Raw genomic sequence first — 19929 nt, 5'->3', positions numbered from 1 at the left:
AAAACTACAAAATCCATGAGATTGATGGGACCTAACAGACCTCCCATTTAACCTCTCCTTTGAAGCCAGAAATGCCATTTTTTAAGTCCCAGACTGACTCATTCTTTATATTCTTCATCAGTGTCACCTCTTAGGTGCCACGGAGATATGAGGTACTCAATAGATCCTTGCTGGTTGCTGGATGAATTAATGAATGACACTGTGAACTCTGGCCCATTCTATTCTTCACTGAACTCTTACTAGACTCGTTTTCCTTATGACTTACTCTGCCTTTTCATCTTCCCATTAAAAAACCCTATATCCCATATTCTTCCTTGACTCTTCTCTCACCTATCCAAGATACCTAAGAATATACTCATATGTATGTATGAATTCATATATATGAATTATTATAAATATGTTTATATTTTGAGATGAGATATTTTAAGTTTATACATTGCCAACCAACAGGACTGTAAGTTCCTTGAAGGAGAGAAGAAAAAGACCATGACATCCTCCTCTTGGAACATCAGTGCCTAGGAAAGTATGTTTCTCAGTAAAGGTTGGATATTGATGATCAATGCTGAAAAGTACCCATGAATGTTGTGACTGAAGTACTGAGAACCGAAGATCCCCACGGTGCACTACACTATCTCAGAAAGGACACAAAGGTTAGACAGGAAAAGGAAGGTAAGGTCTTATTGGGATCCTGTGTACCCCTTAAGGGAAATCACCAGTCCTTTTCCTAGGGAAATGCCTGGCAGGCTTCATGTAAGAGGTTCCCTCAATAACCAAACACTCCACTCAAAGGTTATATTTACACAGCTCATTAGGAAAATTTTTTATACTTTTGACACTCATTAGACTTGTAATCGTCCACCGAAGCTACTCTATAACAAGAGATAAACACTCCATTCTAGAGGATGAATAATAATTAGGTACTGCTTAGCACTGTGCTCTTTACAGGTCTAATTTTAGAGCATAATTAATCCTGCTGAAGCTGCATAAGATAAGTGAAATATTTATGCAGCTGTGTTAATTCATGTATTTACTCCTAGAGAGACATTCCGAATTGGACATGGCTTTCCGGGAAGATTATCTTAAGACGCCCCCTGGAGCAATGTCATTTTCTCTTCTATGTCTTTGCTTCCAGATGGTCTCTAAAGATGAAGCTGAGAAGACACGTTTCCCAATCCCAACAGTCTGACCAGGAAAGCAATGAGTGAGGACTGAAAATATGTGTAAGAATCTAAATACCCTGCTAGTAACAAGGAACACACTTCTGGCCTCTCTGGGGCCTTTACTTTGTATTTTTTTATTTGACAGAAAGAGGACATTTTCTGTGCAGCACCATAAAGGTTGTTTCCATGATACTGTTGTCACCAATACAACACTAAATAGGCTGTACTGAATACTGGAGTTGTGGATGGACAACAATGAGGAGGAGGTTTAGGTGGAGAATGGTAATGATGAGGATGGTGGTGATGATGATCATGCTGGTGATAAAATGATGTTGGTGTTGGTGATAGTGGTGATGATGGCAGTGATGATGGTGATGATTATGAGGGTGATAATGATGGTGATGATGATAGTGGTGATGGTGGTGATGCTGACGATGGTGGTGGTGATAATGGTAGTGCTGATGATGATGGTGATGATGCTGATGGTGATGATAATGGTGGTAGTGATGGTGGTGGTGCTGGTGATGATGATGGTGATGATGATAGTGGTGGTGGTAATAATGATGTGATGATAGTGATGATATGATGGTGATGATGATGGTGGTAATGATGATGATGGTGATGACGGTGGTGGTAATGGTGATGATGGTGATGATGATATGATGATGAAGATGGTGATGGTGGTGATGATGATGGTGGTGATGATGGTGGTGATGGTGCTGGTGATGATGATATAATGATAATGATGGTGATGGTCATGATAATGATGATGGAGATGATGGTAATAGCTAGCATTTATTGAACCGTTTCTATTTTCAGGTGCTTTAGCTAAGCTCTTTATTTTTTTATTTTTTATTTTTTAAAGGATTTTATTTATTTATTTGACAGAGAGAGAGAAAGCGAGAGAGGGAACACAAGCAGGGGGAGTGGGAGAGGGAGAAGCAGGCCTCCCGCTGAGCAGAGAGCCCAATGTGGGGCTCGATCCCAGGATCCCGAGATCATGACCCGAGCCGAAGGCAGTCGCTTAACCGACTGAGCCACCCAGGCGCCCCTAGCTAAGCTCTTTACACATATCCTCTCATTTCATCCTGACATCAACTTTATCAGGTAAATATTTCTGCATGCATTCATTCACAGATGAGTAAACAGAGGCTAAGAAAGATGACCCCCTTCATAGAAGTATTTGTCAGTGGGACAATAGATTTACTTCAGATATGCACTAAATTACTCCTTCCTAAAGGATCTATAAATCTCAAGCATCTAATTAGCCATCTTCGATAGACAACCTAGTGAATTGAATGAAGCAGTTTTACATAATTGACCCACTTCCAGAGTGAGGCCCCTGCAGTAGAAACTCTGCCACTTACTAGCTAGCCCTCTGCGCTTCCGTTTCCTCCTCTGTAAAATGTGTAGAAGCAACACTGAACTTCCTAAAGTTATTATGACTATTAACCCAGGTGATGTCACCAGTGTGGTGACTAGCATATGTTGCTGTTCCAGAACAGATCCTGTCAGAGTAACAGCAAGGACTAACAGGAGTAGAGTTCGAACTCATTTGACAGCTACCCATCATATTTAAAAGTGTCCCGTCAAATGAAATACACCTCGACACCCACCGTTCATCCGTGCATGTGTTTGTTCACTCAGTCCTTCATGGGCCAGTTATCAGGTCAGGACAAGTTCAGGATTTTGTGGCATTTACTGATGGAAACAAGACTCATTTGTTGAATAGTTCACCCTGTGTAGGGAGACTTGGGCGACCAGGCTGTCAGGTGGAGGAAATGGTCCCAGTTCTTCACCGCTGTGTCCACACCCCTTGTCCTGTAACTCCAAACTCCCCCCCCCCATAAAAGGCAGAGTGTACCTCTGATCTCTTTACTTTGGGCTTGGCCATCAGATTTGCTTAGACAGAAGGGTGTTCGTAGATGTGACCACGGCGAGGCAGAGACTTGAAATGCACACGTACAGTTGGGTATCTCCTCTGTGCCTGTGACACAGCCAAGAAAAGAGCTTCTCCCAGGCGGCTCCTGCCCTTTCGGCCGGAGTCCCAGAATAAACGCAGGCAGAGCAGACAGCACATTTGATCCACAGGTACACCGCAGGGCCCAGAGCCACCAAGGCCACCACAGCCTCAGACAGAGCTCCTCCACTCAACCTGCACTCCCACGAGCAAAATAAAGGCCTAGTGGGGTACGCCTCTTAGATTTCACAGCCAGAGCTGACCGACACAGCCACAAGTCACTATTACACAACAGAGAACATGGCTCATGATCACAAGAAGGTACAAATGCCCTACGGGGAATTCAGAGGATCAGATGTTCTTATTTGGGAGTTAAATATAAAACACATTTAGATGTTCTGATGGCACTCTGAGAACCCAGGGCTTAATTCCGGGAGCAGAGAAAGGAGGAGAAGTTGCAAGGAAATATGCACCTTGTTCAAAATCATACCACACTGCGCATGAATGTCTGTGCATTTCACTGTTGTATTTGACCACACTGGTTGCCGGATTCTCCTCTCCCAGCCCCAGGGAGGTACGGCATATTCTGCAACCATCTCTGAACAGGGCCTCCAGCTGTCCTTGGATGCAGCTGCTGCCCTGGGCCCCAGCTTACTCAGGTTCTCAGGGTTAACCTGCCATTTGAGCCAGGACAGGATCCTAAAAAACTCCAGCCAGTGAGATCACCAACTAGGAAGTAGAGGGCAGACTGAAAGCAATGATGCTGGAGACACAGCCCAATCACCTACAGAGGTCCATAAATGCCACGGTCCCAAGAGACTGTAAGACCAATGGGGGTGGAAACTGTCTTTTGGCAGGAGAAGCAGGTAGACTGTAGTGGAAACCCATGGGATTTCTGCTCATATTCCTTTTCTAGAGATTGCCTTTCCCTCACTCCTCCATAGGATAAAATCAGGAGCCTCTGTGTTGGTACAACGTAACCCCACCACTTAGGCACTCCTGATGGGTCCAGGAAAGAGTCTTTGGTTCAAAATGCATCAAGAATCCTTCCTCTGGAATACGAAATTTAGAATCGAGAGAACAGAGTTTAGGACTGGAGCCTAATCATGTAACGTCATGGTTTCTTTACCCCAGGGCTACTAACATTTGGGGTCAGATAATTCCGTGTTTTGAGATGAGGGGGCCGTCCTGGGCATTGTAAGGTGTCTGCCAGCATCCTTGACCTCTACCCACTAGATGCCAGTAGCAAACGGCCTCCCAACCATGACAATCAAAGATGTCTCCAGATATAGCTAAGTGCCCCTCGGGGGGCAAAACTGCCCTGATTGAGAACTGCTACTCTAGGACAGGACCTATGAAGTCCTGCTATCAAGGCCCGAGGACTGCTCCGGTTCCTGCTTTTTTTTTCCTAAACCTATTTGCTCAACTCCTTCCTCAATTCACTGAGATAGACACTTCTGCATCCTTAAAATAAGTTTCTTTGGAAAATTTTGTTGTCTAAAATTGGTTCCCATTATAAGCAACCTAGAAAACTATGGTATCATGTGAGAGGCACCCAATAAATAGTAAGCAAACACATCATACAAAGATCCATTGGAAAGCCAATCAGCAAAGAGAGAGAGTGCAAGGGTGTCAAGTCCCCTGAAAGATAGGGGGTCACCCAAGGTCTTACCATCACCCACAAACTGGAGCAGGGCCAGGTCAATCTGCCTCTTCCAAGGGGAGCCCTTCTGGAGGGCAATTCCGTAACCAGTGGTGGCAAAGATGTACCCACTCCCGATGGTCACCAGCTTGCAGCCTTCATCCCTCCCAGCCTTGTAATTCAAGACTGCCGCATCGTAGATGAAAGCGTCCAGTTTCCTGCAATGACAAAAAACCAGGGAGTCATGGGGATGGCGGGGTAACCTTTTGGGGACCAGCTCCTGAGACCTGATCCAGCACCGCATGCTTTCTTTCACTCTGTACAGGGTGACTCATGGCCGCCCCATCCCCTCATCATAAAAGGATCTATTTTTAATGAGGAGATAAAAGCCAGAACCTTTTCTCTCCAAGTTACATACAAGAGGCAGCTAAATAAAGAAGAATCCTTATGCCCAAGTGAGTAAACAGTTGACTTTGCTGGTTTGCTAAGTGTTTGCCCTTAGCACTCCCAACAGTGGGGAGCAGTGGCCTATTTAGAAAGGTTTGCATCAGACCAAAATAAACCATTAAGGTACAGGAGAATTTGGGGTAGGGTGCAAGAAGGGAGAGTGAGTGCATAGGAACGATGTCTTCCTCCCAAGGGAAACATGTTTACTATCGATTTATATTATAGAAATTATTATATAATAATTTTTAGAAACCCAAATATAGAAAATATCAAAACTACAATTAAAACTTAAATTGCCTCATAATTCAGAGGCAACCTCTGTTAATACATTGGTGAACAGCTTTCCAAATTTCTTATATATGCACACGTGCGTGTGTACACACACACACTTTTTTAAATAAAGCAGGGATTGGCAAACTTTTTCTGTAAAGACAAGGTAATAAACAGTTTAAGCTGTGGGCCATGCGGTCTGTATCACAACAACTCCACTCTGCGGCTGCTGTAGCATGTTCTGGGCTGACCCGTGACCCTCCCCAAATTCGTATGTTGAAGCCATAACCCCCTGCACCTCAGAATATGATTTTATTTGGAGATAGGGTCATTGCAGATGTGATTAGTTAACATGCGCTCACACGGAGGGGAGGGGAGGCCTCCAATCCAATATAACTGATGTTCTCAAAAAAAGGGGAGATTTGACCAGACACACACAGGGAGAACACCACCACCGTGAAGGCTGGAGTTAACACGGCCACAAGCCGAGCAACTACTGGAAGCTGGGACAGGGGACTGGAACAGGTGCTACCCTCGTGCCTTCAGAGCAGGCACAGCCCTGCTGCCGCCTTAATCTCAGACTTCCAGCCTCCAGAACCATGAGACGGGAAATTCCCGTTGTTTAAGCCTCTCCATTAGACCTAGGAAGGCTAATACAGAGCACAAGGGCAGCCCTAAATAATACATAAATGAATGAATTCAGCTCTGTTCCCATAAAAGATTATTTACAAACACAGATTGGCCCGTGGGCCACACTGTGTCCTCGTTTCAACCTCCAAAGCAGCCTTTGCTTGTTGCAAACCACACAGAGTGAATGTATTTCCATGTCCATAAACATAGCGCTTTTTTTCCCCTTTGTTAATGGGTTTTTTTTTATCAATGTATAACGCATATGCAATAAAGTGCAAGATAAATTTTTACACATGTGTACATCCTGGAAATCACCATGCAGATTAAGGCATCGAACGTTATTATCTCAGTCCTGCATGACCGTTCCCAGTCTGCATCCCCAAAAGGCAAGCGTTGAATCATCCCTCAATAGCATGGCTGTGACTCAGTCTTTACCCAGGTCACCATCAGTGGGCGTGAGTATTGTTTCCAGTTTTTAGAGTTACTTCACAAGGCTGAAGTGATCGCCCTTGTGCATGGGGATGGATGGCTCAAAACTAGGTAGGGATGGGGTGGCGATGACCTAAAGTAGGTAGGAAAGCTAAAACGGAGATTACTCAATGTACTGGTACTTTCTCAACTTCACTGCCTTGCTTTCCTTAACAAGAACACATAAAACAGGCAAAGAAAAATAAAAGTGGCAGGGAGAGGAGGTAAATTGTTGCATCCTTTCAGAGACAGCTGCTGAAGGTCTCCCGATGGGAACAAAACCATTTGGAATGTTTACGGCTGCATGCTTCATTTTAATTTTTTGTCTCTGTGATGGTTAGAGGTGGGACAAGACTACAAGGCTCATCTCACCAACAAAAAGACTCTAAAGCCTTTCTCCAAGGCTGTAGGATTGGAGGCTTGGTGTTAACACTTGGAGAGTATTAAAAGGAGATCAGATCATCCAAGTGGAAGGGAACGCAAACTAAGCCTCACTAATGGTGATGGTAAACCAGAGCTGATGAACCAAGAGGAAACAGACTTCTGGAAAGCCAGCCACACCGAGAGCTGTGGAAATACGGAATGGGGAGTTGAAAGCAATTTGTGTATGATGGCAGGGCCTGTGTGACAGAAGCAGTTGGGAGAGCAGGTAGAGGGGATCTGGTTTCTACTCTAGGTTTGGATGATGGTGAGACCTTGGCAAAGTCACTTCTTTCTTTTTGATCGCAGGTTCCTCATCTGTGAGATGAGGTGGTCACCGTGGGCCTGCTGAGATACTCTTCCAGCTGCGGCATTCTGATTCCACAAGCCAACAGTCACCTTCTGTGACTATCAACAGGGCAATTGAGACTCTGAATGATATGGGTCTCCTGAAGACTTCAGGCCATGGATGGTATTTGTCCTCTCGATGAAGCTTGGTTGCTTGCAACGTCAATACCTCAACGTATCAAAGTTGCCATGGAGATGCTGGGAACCTGGGTTTTACTGAGACCTTCCCACTCTCTTAATTCCTCAAAAAACAAATGAATACACACATAAATGTACACAGAGGCATTCAAATGTGAAGGCCATCTGTTTGTATTTGTGCGGTAAAACCTTTCCCTCTCCTGTTAACCCACCACACACTGATGCATGTCTGGGATGGAATTCGAAAACTACACCTGGAAATGACATGAGAATTGCCTAACAGCAGCTTAAATCAGTATTTATGGACAGGCACAGATTTCTGCAAATCATTACCATATTTCATGACAAAATATTCTTTAGCTGAGAAACAGCCAGATGAACAGAAAGAAAACAGGAAGTTTTCTCAGGGAACCAAGTTTGCAAAAGTAAGAGGGAAGACAATCACAAAAGACATGAGTGAAACAATTACACACTGGTGTGCCTGGGGTGGGCTGGGGGCCATGAAGGGCCATAAGTGGGCTTGCCCTCCATGGGCTGTCTCTGGTCTTGGGGCCACGTCAGAACCAAAATGAGGACAGCACATGAAGGAAACTACAGGGCTATGTGATCAATGATTCTAGAGAGCTGGGGACTAAATGCATGTTTAAAAACATCCCGGGGCTTGTACAGCCCCCTCTGATAGACATGGCTTGTTTGCATAGTGCTTTACAAAAGAGGGTCCAGTAGGGAGATATACAATTATTATTATTATTTTCCTATGTTGTCTATGAGCAGAGGAGGCTCTGCAAAGCAGCCTGAAGCTCATCAGTATTATTTCCAAATTCTGTACCGCAAACTCTCTAGGATAGCGCTGTCCAGCAGAGCTTTCTGAAAGAAATGCTCTCTATCTGTGCTGTCTAATATGGCTATCACGCACTGGAAATGTGGTTGGTGCAAATGGAGAACTGAGGTTTTAATTTTATTTCATTGCATTAATTTAGATTCTAACATAAATGGTCACACATGGCTGGTGGCTCCTTAAGTGGACTGCAGGGGCTCTGGGTGGGCAGGGGAAGGCTTGCGAAGCAGGGCTCTAGGTTTCCTCCTCACTCTGACTCCAAAAGGTCTACTTGCTCTGTTTTCAATTGGAAGAAAAATGTTGCCATCATTAAAAAGAAAAAACTAAGACTGGCTGACGTCCTCAAGAGAGTGCTCTGTGGTCAAAGACTTGGAGCAAGGGGCCTGTGTTTCTGAGCCCCAATCTTCTCTCTGCAAAGCAGGGCAGACCATCTCTGCCCTCAGAGGGCTTTGGGAATAAAGAGAATTTATGTAAGTGAGACGTGTGCACCATGCCTGCCACAAAACAAATGCTCAAAACACATGGATGCAGTCAACTGAGTTCAGATTTTATGGCAACACTTACGGCATTTGCCACATTCTACGCATTCTCTGTGACCAATCCAGTCCTGGATACTTTGCACGCATTATCCCATCCCACTGACTCCTCCTAACAGCGCAAGGATGGATGTGCTGCTGCCATCCATCCCCATTGCCAGATGAGGAAACTGAGTCACTAAGAGGTCAGGGGATGCAACGCCACCACCAGCTTCTAGGGGTCACAGCAGCATCTGGACTTCCACAGTCTGATGCCAAAGGCCACAGACATAACCGCTGTGACCATGACGTCCATGATGCTTGTGGGGTAAACAGAGGCACTTCTGTCTATTGCTTATGAAGTTCAGACTGGGGGATTATAGCTCTAAGTCAAGCCCAGCATAATGGAAGAAGCAGCCAGGATGAGAGCAGAGCAAGCAGGTTTAAAGAGCTCTGATGGGTTATTCAACTTCATTTGTCTCTTTCCCAATAGGTGCACGGCCCCATGAGGTCCAGAGTCACCCCCACAGAGACCTTCTCTTGCCCCGAGCACATCCTATGCCTGCCTTCAGGAGCCATTTAGGCATAGAGAGCCATAGCTTCTTGTTGAAGGTAGAGGGTTAGGAAGAGAAAAGCCATCCGAAACTAAAAAACTAAAGCCCGGTGTAGACCACAAGCATCTGGGAGCCTGGAGCTGAGATCGCAGGAGACAGGGATGGATCAGGCTGCAGCGCGGTAATTGGCAGCACACCCCCCACCCTGGCCCCCCTGGTTTGGAGCAACACAGATGAAAGGCTGGCCCTGAAGGAGAGAGAGTCTTGGAGCTCACAGCAGTTGGCTGGAAGCTCAGGGGCTCCCAGGTAAGAAAGCCAGTTCTGCTTCTCGGCTCCGTGTTTCCTGCTCCTGGCTTTTCAAGAGGAAACCGTCTTTGACCCACCTTTCCAGCTCCCGCCCATGGCCCATGGCTGTCACTGGCTGAAAGCTTCTCCCCCGGGCCAGGGGGTGCTCCAAGGAGGGGGTGTGAGAACAGTGATGGGGACAAAGCACCTCCCCGGCCCCCTTCTCTGCCTCCACTCCCCACAGAAGGGGGATCTCCTCTTCAAACATTTGTGACAAATGAAAGGACCCCTTGGCTTCCCAGCCTCAGGGCTGGGACACAACCAGAGCCTGGAAGGGAGCCGTGCCCTGCCGTGCTGGTGACAAGACATGCCCACACCCCCCGCCGGGCGCTGTGGGGGTGACGTGGGTGCTGTCACTCTCCCTGTCACCTGTCACGGGGGGCGGTCCTCAAGGAAAGCAAATGATTAAAAACGACAGTAATTCAGCACGAGAGGGGGAAATAAGATCTCTGTGAAGAAGCCAAGTGAGGAGGGATCGGCACAGGTGCCCCGTGAGACTTTAACCCCGCAGTTTCTGCCAGGGTTTTTGACAGCTCTCAAGAGCTGCTCCAGCTTTCTCGAGTGTCGGTCTGACCCTGTCACTTCGGTCGGTCTCTCGTGTACCTGCGTGATGGCCTGCAAGTTCACTCGTGGCCCTAAGATGGTCTGCGGGTGCCTCGGCTGCCCCCTGCTCAAGGGCAGGCCGTGGCCCCTTCGGGGTAAGGGACCTGGCTCTTGATATTTCCTAATCAAAAGTTTCTGGTTTTTGGGGTGCCTGGGTGGCTCAGTTGGTTAAGCAACTGCCTTCGGCTCAGGTCATGATCCTGGAGCCCCGGGATCGAGTCCCGCATCGGGCTCCCTGCTCAGCAGGGAGTCTGCTTCTCCCTCTGACCCTCCCCCCTCTCATGCTCTCTCTCTATATCTCATTCTCTCTCTCAAATAAATAAATAAAATCTTTAAAAAAAAAAAGTTTCTGGTTTTAGCTCATCATCTCCTTATGCATGTTTTCAGATGCTCTCTGGGGGGTCTCAGCACATTTAAAGGCTAATTATATAGTTAAAGTTAATTATTCATTCATTAACATTCAAGAAGCCTTTAACAAGACATTGACTTGTTCTGATGAATTAATGAAACTGGAGTGTGTGTGTGTGTGTGTGTGTGCATGTGCGTGCGCCTGTGTGTGTTTTGGAGTCTAGTCTCAAGTGTTATGACAACTAAACATCTCTTTGATAACTGAATGTACTTTTTTAGGTCCCATCAAAGCCTTGCGGAGAAGGGAAAGGCTTCAGCCAGCAATTTAAGCCCCTCAGCACGATGGGGCAACAGCGGGTGGGGGGTGGGTGGGGGGGTGGCGCTCAGGTCACTCTGCCGGCTCCGTGAGTGAGACCCCGTCCTGGGACCTCTCTGAGCTTCGGTTTTCTCACCTGTAAGATGGGGAGCTAACACCTCTCTTCCGGGGCGGGGGGGGGGGCTGTTGGTGGGTGAAGATGGAAGTGAAGGTGTTCTGTAAATTCAGGTGCAGACTCAGGATGCTGGCATGGTGGTGATGACATCATCGGGCACAGAAGCCAGGGCGGTGTAGATCCTTCACCAGCCCCCAGACACAAGGCTGTTGAGGGGTGCAGGGTGTTCACCGGCCCAAGAAGGGGTACCACTGGGGCAGGACGACCTTTGGAAGTGCCTGCTTGGGGAGGAGACAGCGTGCACAGAGACCGTACCTGCCATCAGCCCTGGATGGTTTAAAAGTGGCTTTAGGAAGATGGCCTGGAATCACATTTGGACTCTGAGTTTGTGAATACAGCTGTAAAATCAGTTATATGGACATGGATGCATTTTCACAAAGGAAATGTTTTGGGTTTTTTTTTGCAAATGCCATTAAGCTAATCTAATCCTAAATCGATGTCTCCCATGGCCTAAATTGTTTCCAGCAATTTTTGGAACCCGTTTTCACTGGGATCAATTCCTTTGTGTTTAAATTTTATAAGGATTTGATTCACTGATCAACATTGGGACCACAACAAACTTTACTAATTTATAGCTGCTGCCATTTGGAGTTTCTTGTGTGGTTATTATTTCCACTAAGTTCAATTCTCCGGGGGTCAGAATTGTGTAGAGACTCAAACTTGCTGAGGAAGATTCAAGTCACCTATGGATTTTTTGTCAGTAACAAGTTTCACCCTGTGTGCTTTTAACTGTTGTCAGTTTAATTTGCGTCGATCACATCTACTGGTAATAGTCACTGTGAACTGGGTTTAGAAAAGACTGATGGTTAGTATTTATTTTTTCACTGAGAACCTTCTTAGCGATTTTGTGAGACAGGGAAAGGCAGAGAAGGGGGGAGACAGAGTGGGAGGGAGAGATATGGATAGAAGCAGGCACCAAGCACAAGAGGAAGACAGAAAGAATGGGAAAAGAAGGAGTCAGAGAAAGAGATGGGGAAGGGGAGACAGAAGGACACAGACGGAGAAATAAGAAGAGGGGGATGGACTTATGGAGAGAGAGAGAGAAATGAAAGCAAACATGGGAGATGCCGTGCACCCTTTGCCTAGTGACTAATAACCTCAAAAGTAAGAAATGGTTTAAAAAAAATACAGCAAATCCCTGCTTTGTTTCTGTTAAGTTTAACACTGGACCCAAACTAACCACATCCAAGGAGTTGATAGATCATGTAATGCTGTCTTTTACTTTTTCAGGTAAGGAAACTGAGGCCCCAAGATCCCTGCCCACGTCAGGTGAGTCTGTATCTTTCTCTAAGCCTTGATTTCCCCACCTGAACAGAAGGTACACTGGTTGGATGAAGTAACGACTATAAATTTGGTAAATTGTAAAGCGCTAGGCAAATGCTATTCTTCTTCACCCTACAACTCATGTTCAAACATTGGAAAAATATTGATTCCTTATGGAATATAAATCTCTTCCATAGAGTTCCTTAGATTACACTCTTCAGGGGTTGGGATCATGTTAACCATTCTACTGCCATTCCCATGGCATATTATAAAGAATGCTCAAAAATGTTTTCTTTGTTCAGACTTTTCTTGAGTGTTTACTCGGCGCCAGACACTCTGTTGTTTGCCTGCATACCTCGTTTAATCCTACAACGTTCTCCTAAGCAGAGGAGCCAAAATTAGCATCATTTTTTGAATACGAAAACTGGGGTCTAAGAGGTTAATTAACTTATCCAAGGTCCCACGGCTGGACTTTGGCAGAGGGGGATTCGAATCCAGGATGCTCAGCTTGAAAGCATCACATTACCCTGCTGGTAGTAGAGCATAGTATAATGATGATGCCGAACTTGTCACACATCAGAACTGAAGGATGGGGCATCTTGAAGACCAAAAAACATGAAAATGAAAGAAAGAATGGAAAAAGAATCAACATTTGATAAAATGCTAGTATGTGTCAAGATACAGTGCCGAGTACTTTCCCTAAAGTCAATTCATTAAATTCCAGGGGACAGGATTGTACGGATGTGGGAAAAGCTCAGAGGGGTTATTTATTTGCCAACGGTCACACAGCTGGTCATTATCACAGCCAGGATACGAAGCTACTTATTTCTCCCTCCAAAGTTCACGTTCTGTACCAAGAGCCCACTCAGAAAATAAGTAAATCAATCAATTAGCCGAATAAGACTAATGTTCAAGAAGGTGTATAAATACTTTGACTCAGAAACTCTACTTCTTGCAGTCATGCCTAGAGAACTCGTCTGGATTTTTAACACAGCCACGTGACCGGCAGCCCCCAAAGGGAAATGGTCAAACAGACTGTGATGTATGTATACCACAGGATTCTTCCCAGCAGTCAAAGAGGACGAAGGCACAACAGACCTATGGATACAGAAGACTCTTCAAAACGTATTATTAATTGAACACCAAACTGTGATATTCTGCACAGAGTTTCACAGCATCGCACAGAATGAATTGATAATTATGTGTGGACATAGATATATACGCAAATGCATATAACAAAGGTTTAGGAGAAATGCCATGTAATACCCAACAGATAACAGTGCCTACCTGGCTCTGTGTGTATGTGTGTGTGTGGGGGGTTGTGGTTTGGGATTGGGTCATGGTCAAAGGGATGCTTATTTTTCCTTATTTTTGGTTTTTTACAGTGAGAATTTATTTTGCAATGAGACACAGTACAGCATAGTGGTGAAGGGCATGGGTGCTAGGACCAGCTCTGAAGCTCACCAGCCCTTGCCTGTCCGGTCCAGCCCCCCTGCCTCATGGCAAAGGCGTCCAACTCTCCCAGAGCTGTTCGCTTGTCGGACAAGCAGAGAGTTAGCACTTAGGGGGAGAAAGAGATGCCGGGTTGAGTTTGAAAGCCAGCTCTGCCCACTCACTTAACCTTTGGACGAGTTGCCTCCACTCCCTGAGCCTTGGTTTGCTCTTCTGTAAAATGAGGGAAGGCCTATTTGGCAGAGTCAAAGCAGGATGAAATGAGATCATATGTTCGAAGTCTCCATGTGAGTTCAGCAGGCAGGAAGAAGAGGCAGTCCCTCGGGAGAGGGAATTGGCCAGGGAGCTCTTGCCCCTTCGTGGTCTTGGGGAGGAACTTCTAACCACATGTATCCCAATATAAGAAATACATCCTTTTTTGGGGGGGTTTGTTTTTTGAGGGGTCCGTGAGTTCCTTTCTTCTCCCCATCTCAATGGAAGGAGAAATACTGCCCCCTTTTAAAGCAGCATTAAGATTTTCAAGGGAAACAAAAGACATATTTAAGGTTAAAGTATGAACAAACTTGGTTCTGGGTTTTGGACAATAGTGGGCCATTAGAAAGCAGGCTAATTGGGCAGTGTTACGGGAATGTTCATAATTATTATTTTAACTTGCAGCTCAAAGCATGGGCCCTGGAGCACGTGTGACCCAGACAAGCTACTCACTCTCTCTGTGCCTATTTCTTCCATTGTTAATGGGAAAATCATGATAGTCATTCTCTCATAGCATTGCTGTGAGATTTAAATAGTGCAGGCCAAACAGTCAGGACACTACCTGGCATGTAGGTAAGCTCCCAATAAATGTTACCTGTTACTTAGAAATACCTCGCTTAGTTCCCAAAGCAATTCACATAGCCTATTCCAATTGCAACAGAATAAGGTTTAAACATAGGGATAAAACAATCTGATTGAGTTAAGGGAATTCACGAGTTAAGGCTCGCGGCTAAGGCCTTAGGGAAAGTCAGGAAGCAGATAGGACATAAGCTCTCCGCAGCGGCTCATAGAGGATCATACACTGAGCTCTGAATTACGGCGTAGCTCAAGAAAAAAGAAAATGCCGAGTAGTTATAGGGATTGTGTTGTCCGCCAGATAGAAACATGCCTTAAAGTGGAGGAAAAGCAACACTGTTCAGGGTGCAAATGTCCAAGAGATGGTAGAGGACAGCGTTCTCAACAAACTGGTCTACAAAAATGGTATCAGCAAGCTTTCTAAAAGCTATTTCCTGTAGGGGCCTCCAGTGCCAGCCAAAGGAGAATGAAAATGCAGAGCAATGACAGTTAAATTAATTAATATTCCTCTCGCTTGGTGAAATATCTCCTGGTCATTAAATGTGAAAACAGTCCAACAAAACGGTACAGGCTCAACTGAGGAAAGCAAGGCAGGGATTTTGCGCGCACCCTGATTCAGTGTGTAAGCTGTACGAACACGAGACAAACACCAGGAGGAAATGAAGTGTGGTGTTCAGAAGAAACTTTTTTTCTGAGAATTGCAAGTGACACTTCGGTTGCAGAACATTTGCTATGGGGTGCCTGGGTGGCTCAGTCGGTTAAGTGTCTGCCTTCAGCTCAGGTCATGATCTCAGGGTCCTGGGATCGAGTCCTGCATCGGGCTCCCTGCTCAGTGGGGAGCCTGCTTCTCCCTCTCCCTCTGTGTGCTCATGCTTTCTCTCTCTCTCTTTCAAATAAATAAATAAAATCTTTTAAAAAAAAGATAAAAAAAAACACTTGTTCCATGTACAAGGATAAAAAGGACACCATATAATCATCTGGCATTATCTCTGATAATGTTTTGGTGTATTTCAGTTTTGTATCCTTTTTATCTCTCTCTGTTCTCTCTCCATGTCTGGGTCTACAGAATTGGAACCCCACTTTACACTTCCCCCCCCATTTGTTCCTATTTTTGACATTTTATGGGTGGCCTTGAAAATCCACTAGTGTAGTTTTAATCGAGTTTAACAAGAAGTAATTGCAACCACACACACACACGCACGCATGCACTCACACAAAAAGCTGCCTGTGCTTTCCTGAGTTTTTATTAAGGAAAAAATTCCTAACACTGTGATGTGGTAGCAATTACTTTTAAGCTTTATTTGCAATGTGGGGGTGGATCTCAGGAAGCACGTCACTGTCTCTCTGATTTTCTCTGGAGATGACGCTATCCCACTTAGGAAAATGGCTCACCGCACCCTCATTCTATGCCTGCGCTCGAACTCCACAGCTGAAAATGAACCTCTGAGTTTGATTCTGTGTGCTTGATAAAATATAGTGAATAAAACCTGCCCAAACAGCATCCTGGAAAGAACATGTTCTGCCTAGCAGCTAACCATCAGGGAGGATCCTTATGCCTTCCCAGTCTACTTTTGCCTTGGCAATCTCCACATCCCCAGACCAGTTTCTTTTGAGGATGGAAATGAGGATGCTGTGACCTCCTCAACTCTCAGACAGTCACATACTGACTACACATACTATACTATATATAGTATAAAATAGATGTATATCATATGCAGTATTAAATACACATATATACACACACACATATATATAATAGATAACTTCAGTCTCCAATTCTTCCCTGAGCTCTAACCTCTTACACCCAACCACCTGGCTGCCACTGCCAAGTGGGGAGGCAAACCCAGTAATAATTCTTAATAATTCTACAATGTAGTTACTTAGTTAAATAGACTTTTGAGTAACTTAGTTAAGCTCAGGTTCTTCATCTCTTAAAAGAGATAATAATGGTACCCAGCTCATAAGAGTGCTGTGTGGAGGGGCACGTGGGTGGCTCAGTCGGTTGAGCGTCCAACTGTAGATTTCAGCTCAGGTCATGATCTCCAGGTAGTAGGATCAAGCCCTGCGTCGGGCTCCACGCTCAGCGTGGAGTCTGCTTGAGTTTCTCTCTCCCTCTCCCCTCCCACTTGTGCTCTCTCTCTCTAAAACAAAGAAAGGGATCTTTAAAAAAAAAAAGAGAGAGAGTGCTGTGAGGATTAAATGAGATTATGCACATGAAGCATCTCACAAACTGTTAGGTTTCTATCGGTGCAGAGATGAGATGGGTCTGCGATGCCACTTTCCCAAAGGCACTTCCAAATGAACATGCCCCAACTTTCTTCCATGCCTTTGCTCCTTCTGTGCCCTCCTCCCGAAATGCCCTTCCTCTTCCCTGTCCTGTCTGCTCCAGACAGAACACCATCTCTCCGTATGTGACTACTGAACCTCTTAAAAGCCAGGGACGACCTGTATCTGGGTCACCAGAAGTGCTAATAAAAACATGCATTCCCGGACCCCACCGGCTTGGAGACTCTGTGCTCTGGAATAGGGGTTCAATGCCCACCTGCACCACGAACACAGTCCTGACACATGCAAGTAGCTGTAGCCACTCTCCAGTTTATTTTTACAGATACGCCACTGAGCACAATGCGAGCCTTGCAGTACATGCTTATGGGTCAAAAGGCAACCCTCGCTCCCAATTCTTCTCTCCGACTACTGAACGTAAGGGAAGCCGGAAGATGCCTGCCGGTTTCCCAACATTGCTGGGCTGGAAACGAAATCAGATAGATAGGGAACCGGGAGGCCGAGGGCTAACGACTGATGCTTCTAAAGGAAATTAGGACTTTTCATAAACTTATATACAAATAACTGAACATGAACATCAGTTAAAATAAACATAAACCATCCCACTGTGTCGTGAAATATGAGGCTCTTTGGAGTCCTGGGGATGTTGATTGTTTAATTTAAATCCGGCATTAAGTGCTAGGCTTGCATTTTTGCCCACTTGCCAAAACTGCTTGGAGAACATCAGCTTCTGATGATGGAGCATTTGTAAATCTAAATCTGCCTCCACTCATTTCAGCTTCAGCTCCCTCTTCTAGAGCAGATGTTCTGAAAAGTGGGATCAGCACCCCTCAGAATCACCTGAGGATTCCCCGGCCCTGGCCCCTGCCCCTGGAGTCTCGGGTTCTGTTGGCTCAGTGGGGCTCCGGAACCCACATTTTCTTTTAGCACCCCTACCGACTCAGACTCAGGCCACACTCCGAGAAACCCTGGTCTAGAAAGCTGTGGTCACGAACCACTCGTCCGTCCTTGGTTCAGGAGAGCCCCACACGTCCCAACAGACCTATTCCTGAAAAATCCTATCTCTGTCGATGTTCACACATCAAATCTTGTTTTCTCATTGATTTGCCCTATCATTTCTGGGATGGTTTCTCTCTATTTATCTTCAGTTTCAATAAACAATGAAACTGTACTTAGTTTCAAGTTTCTCTCTACTTACGCTCTTAAAGCAATTATGGATCCCAGGGATAAGCTACATGGTTATATTGATTGGTCTACTTTTTATATGCTGTCTTAATAAAACGTGTTGAGGGAATGAACTCCTTTAGAACAGTAGTTCTCAAAGTTCGGCATGGATCGAAATCCCTGAAGCAGGAGGATGCTTGTTGAAATGCAGACTCACAGGCTCTAGCACTGGAGAGAAGATCCTGTGTTGGACCCAGAACTTGCATCTAATGCGTAACCATGTGATTCAGGTGGGGTTGGCTCATGGGCGAGGCCTGGAGACCCCCCAGCTTTGAAGAGTTATTCTACATCCTTCCTGCTAACTGACAGTGTTTATATACATGGCTTGTCTGGATTCTGTATTTTTGGAAAGTTCTAAATGAAGTGTTTGACACAAATAAGAGAATATCAGAACCATTTCAGAGACCAAAGAATTCAGTGTTTTCGCTTTTTAGATGGGAAACTGAGACTCAGAGACATGATATGACTGACCCAAGGCCACGGCTTGCTAATGACAGAACCTGGATGGAGACCAAGCTGGGACTCTTAACCATAATCCAAGGCCTCACTTGTGTTCTAGGCCCTTCCAGGCTCCATAAAGGAGCCTCCGCATCCACTGACCCTGGTGTACATGCCCACGTCTTCATTGAACAGCAGATGCCACAGACCCATGTGCACCCAGGCAGGACCGAGCAGCTGAGCTAGATGCTCTGGGTTTTCTAAGCCAGGGATTACTGGATTCTAGGGTCCTGGGGGCCCCATAAAGGGAATGTCCTCCAGTTTAACAATTCAGGGGTGCATAGGATAGGGCTCTTCTCTCTACCTTCCAGAGGGATGGAAACTTCTAGAGATGCTATGACGAAGGAGGGGAATGACTATATTTTTAAAGCTGGGTGGTGGGTACGTGAGGAGTTCATTTTGTTATTATTACTCCTTCAACAATATATCCCCATGATATTCACTCTTGTGAAATTATTTCATGCTATGCATCATGTTTTAAAATAACCTATTTCATGATGAAAAATGTAAAAAGCAAGCAAGGTATGAGAAGGAAGGAAAAGATCAGAAGCAAGGTGACATAGACACTTGAAGGACAGAAGTCTTGGAGGAGGAGGAAGAGAAGACATGACCCACATGGAGTTGGTCAGATCTCGGGGTGGTTCTGTGGTGGCATTTTGCTTCCCATAATCACTCGGGGGTTGGAGTCATGGCTCACGCTATCCCCCAAGAGGAAGTCCAAACGTGAAAACTGCCACCAGAATAGAAGAAAACATGAGAAAGTAACTTTCTGCCTTTGGAGTGAAGAAGGACTTTTGAATTACGACTCAGAATCAAGAAGCCTTAAAAAAAGACTGATAAATTTGACTGTAAAAAAAAAAAAAATCGGCATGGAAAAATAATACCATCTGGACGCTCAAAAGATAAGAAAGCTGGGAACACCATTTGTAACCATACCACAAACAAAGGGCTTATTTCTCCAATATATAAATTAGTAAGAAAAAGACCAACAGACCAATATAAAAAAAAATAATGAATGTTTTCAAAAAAGGAACTGCAGAAGTCTTTTAGTTATGCACTGGTTGATCTGGAGGGACAGAGGGCACTCAGGAAATGTGGCCCCTGTGGGGGGTACCAGGCAGAAGAGAAACAGTGTGGGAACAAGGTTCTTCACTATTTATCTTTTCACACAATACTTTTTGATTTTGAATTATGTAAATGTGCT

General features: G+C 45.3%; 1 protein-coding gene across 1 annotated transcript in view; it reads right to left on the bottom strand.

The window, feature by feature from the left end:
- The window catches only part of GRIN2A (glutamate ionotropic receptor NMDA type subunit 2A), a 379633-nt gene that overhangs the window by 43409 nt on the left and 316295 nt on the right, over window positions 1-19929 (bottom strand). The window contains exon 12 of the mRNA XM_036070595.2: window positions 4793-4980. Within this exon, the coding sequence (XP_035926488.1) occupies window positions 4793-4980 (188 nt within the window). The remainder of the gene's footprint in view (window positions 1-4792; window positions 4981-19929) is intronic.

The sequence above is a fragment of the Halichoerus grypus genome, chromosome 6 (assembly GCF_964656455.1).
Source record: "Halichoerus grypus chromosome 6, mHalGry1.hap1.1, whole genome shotgun sequence".
Taxonomy (NCBI): Eukaryota; Metazoa; Chordata; class Mammalia; order Carnivora; family Phocidae; genus Halichoerus; species Halichoerus grypus.
This window is presented reverse-complemented; position numbering and strand designations above follow the sequence as displayed.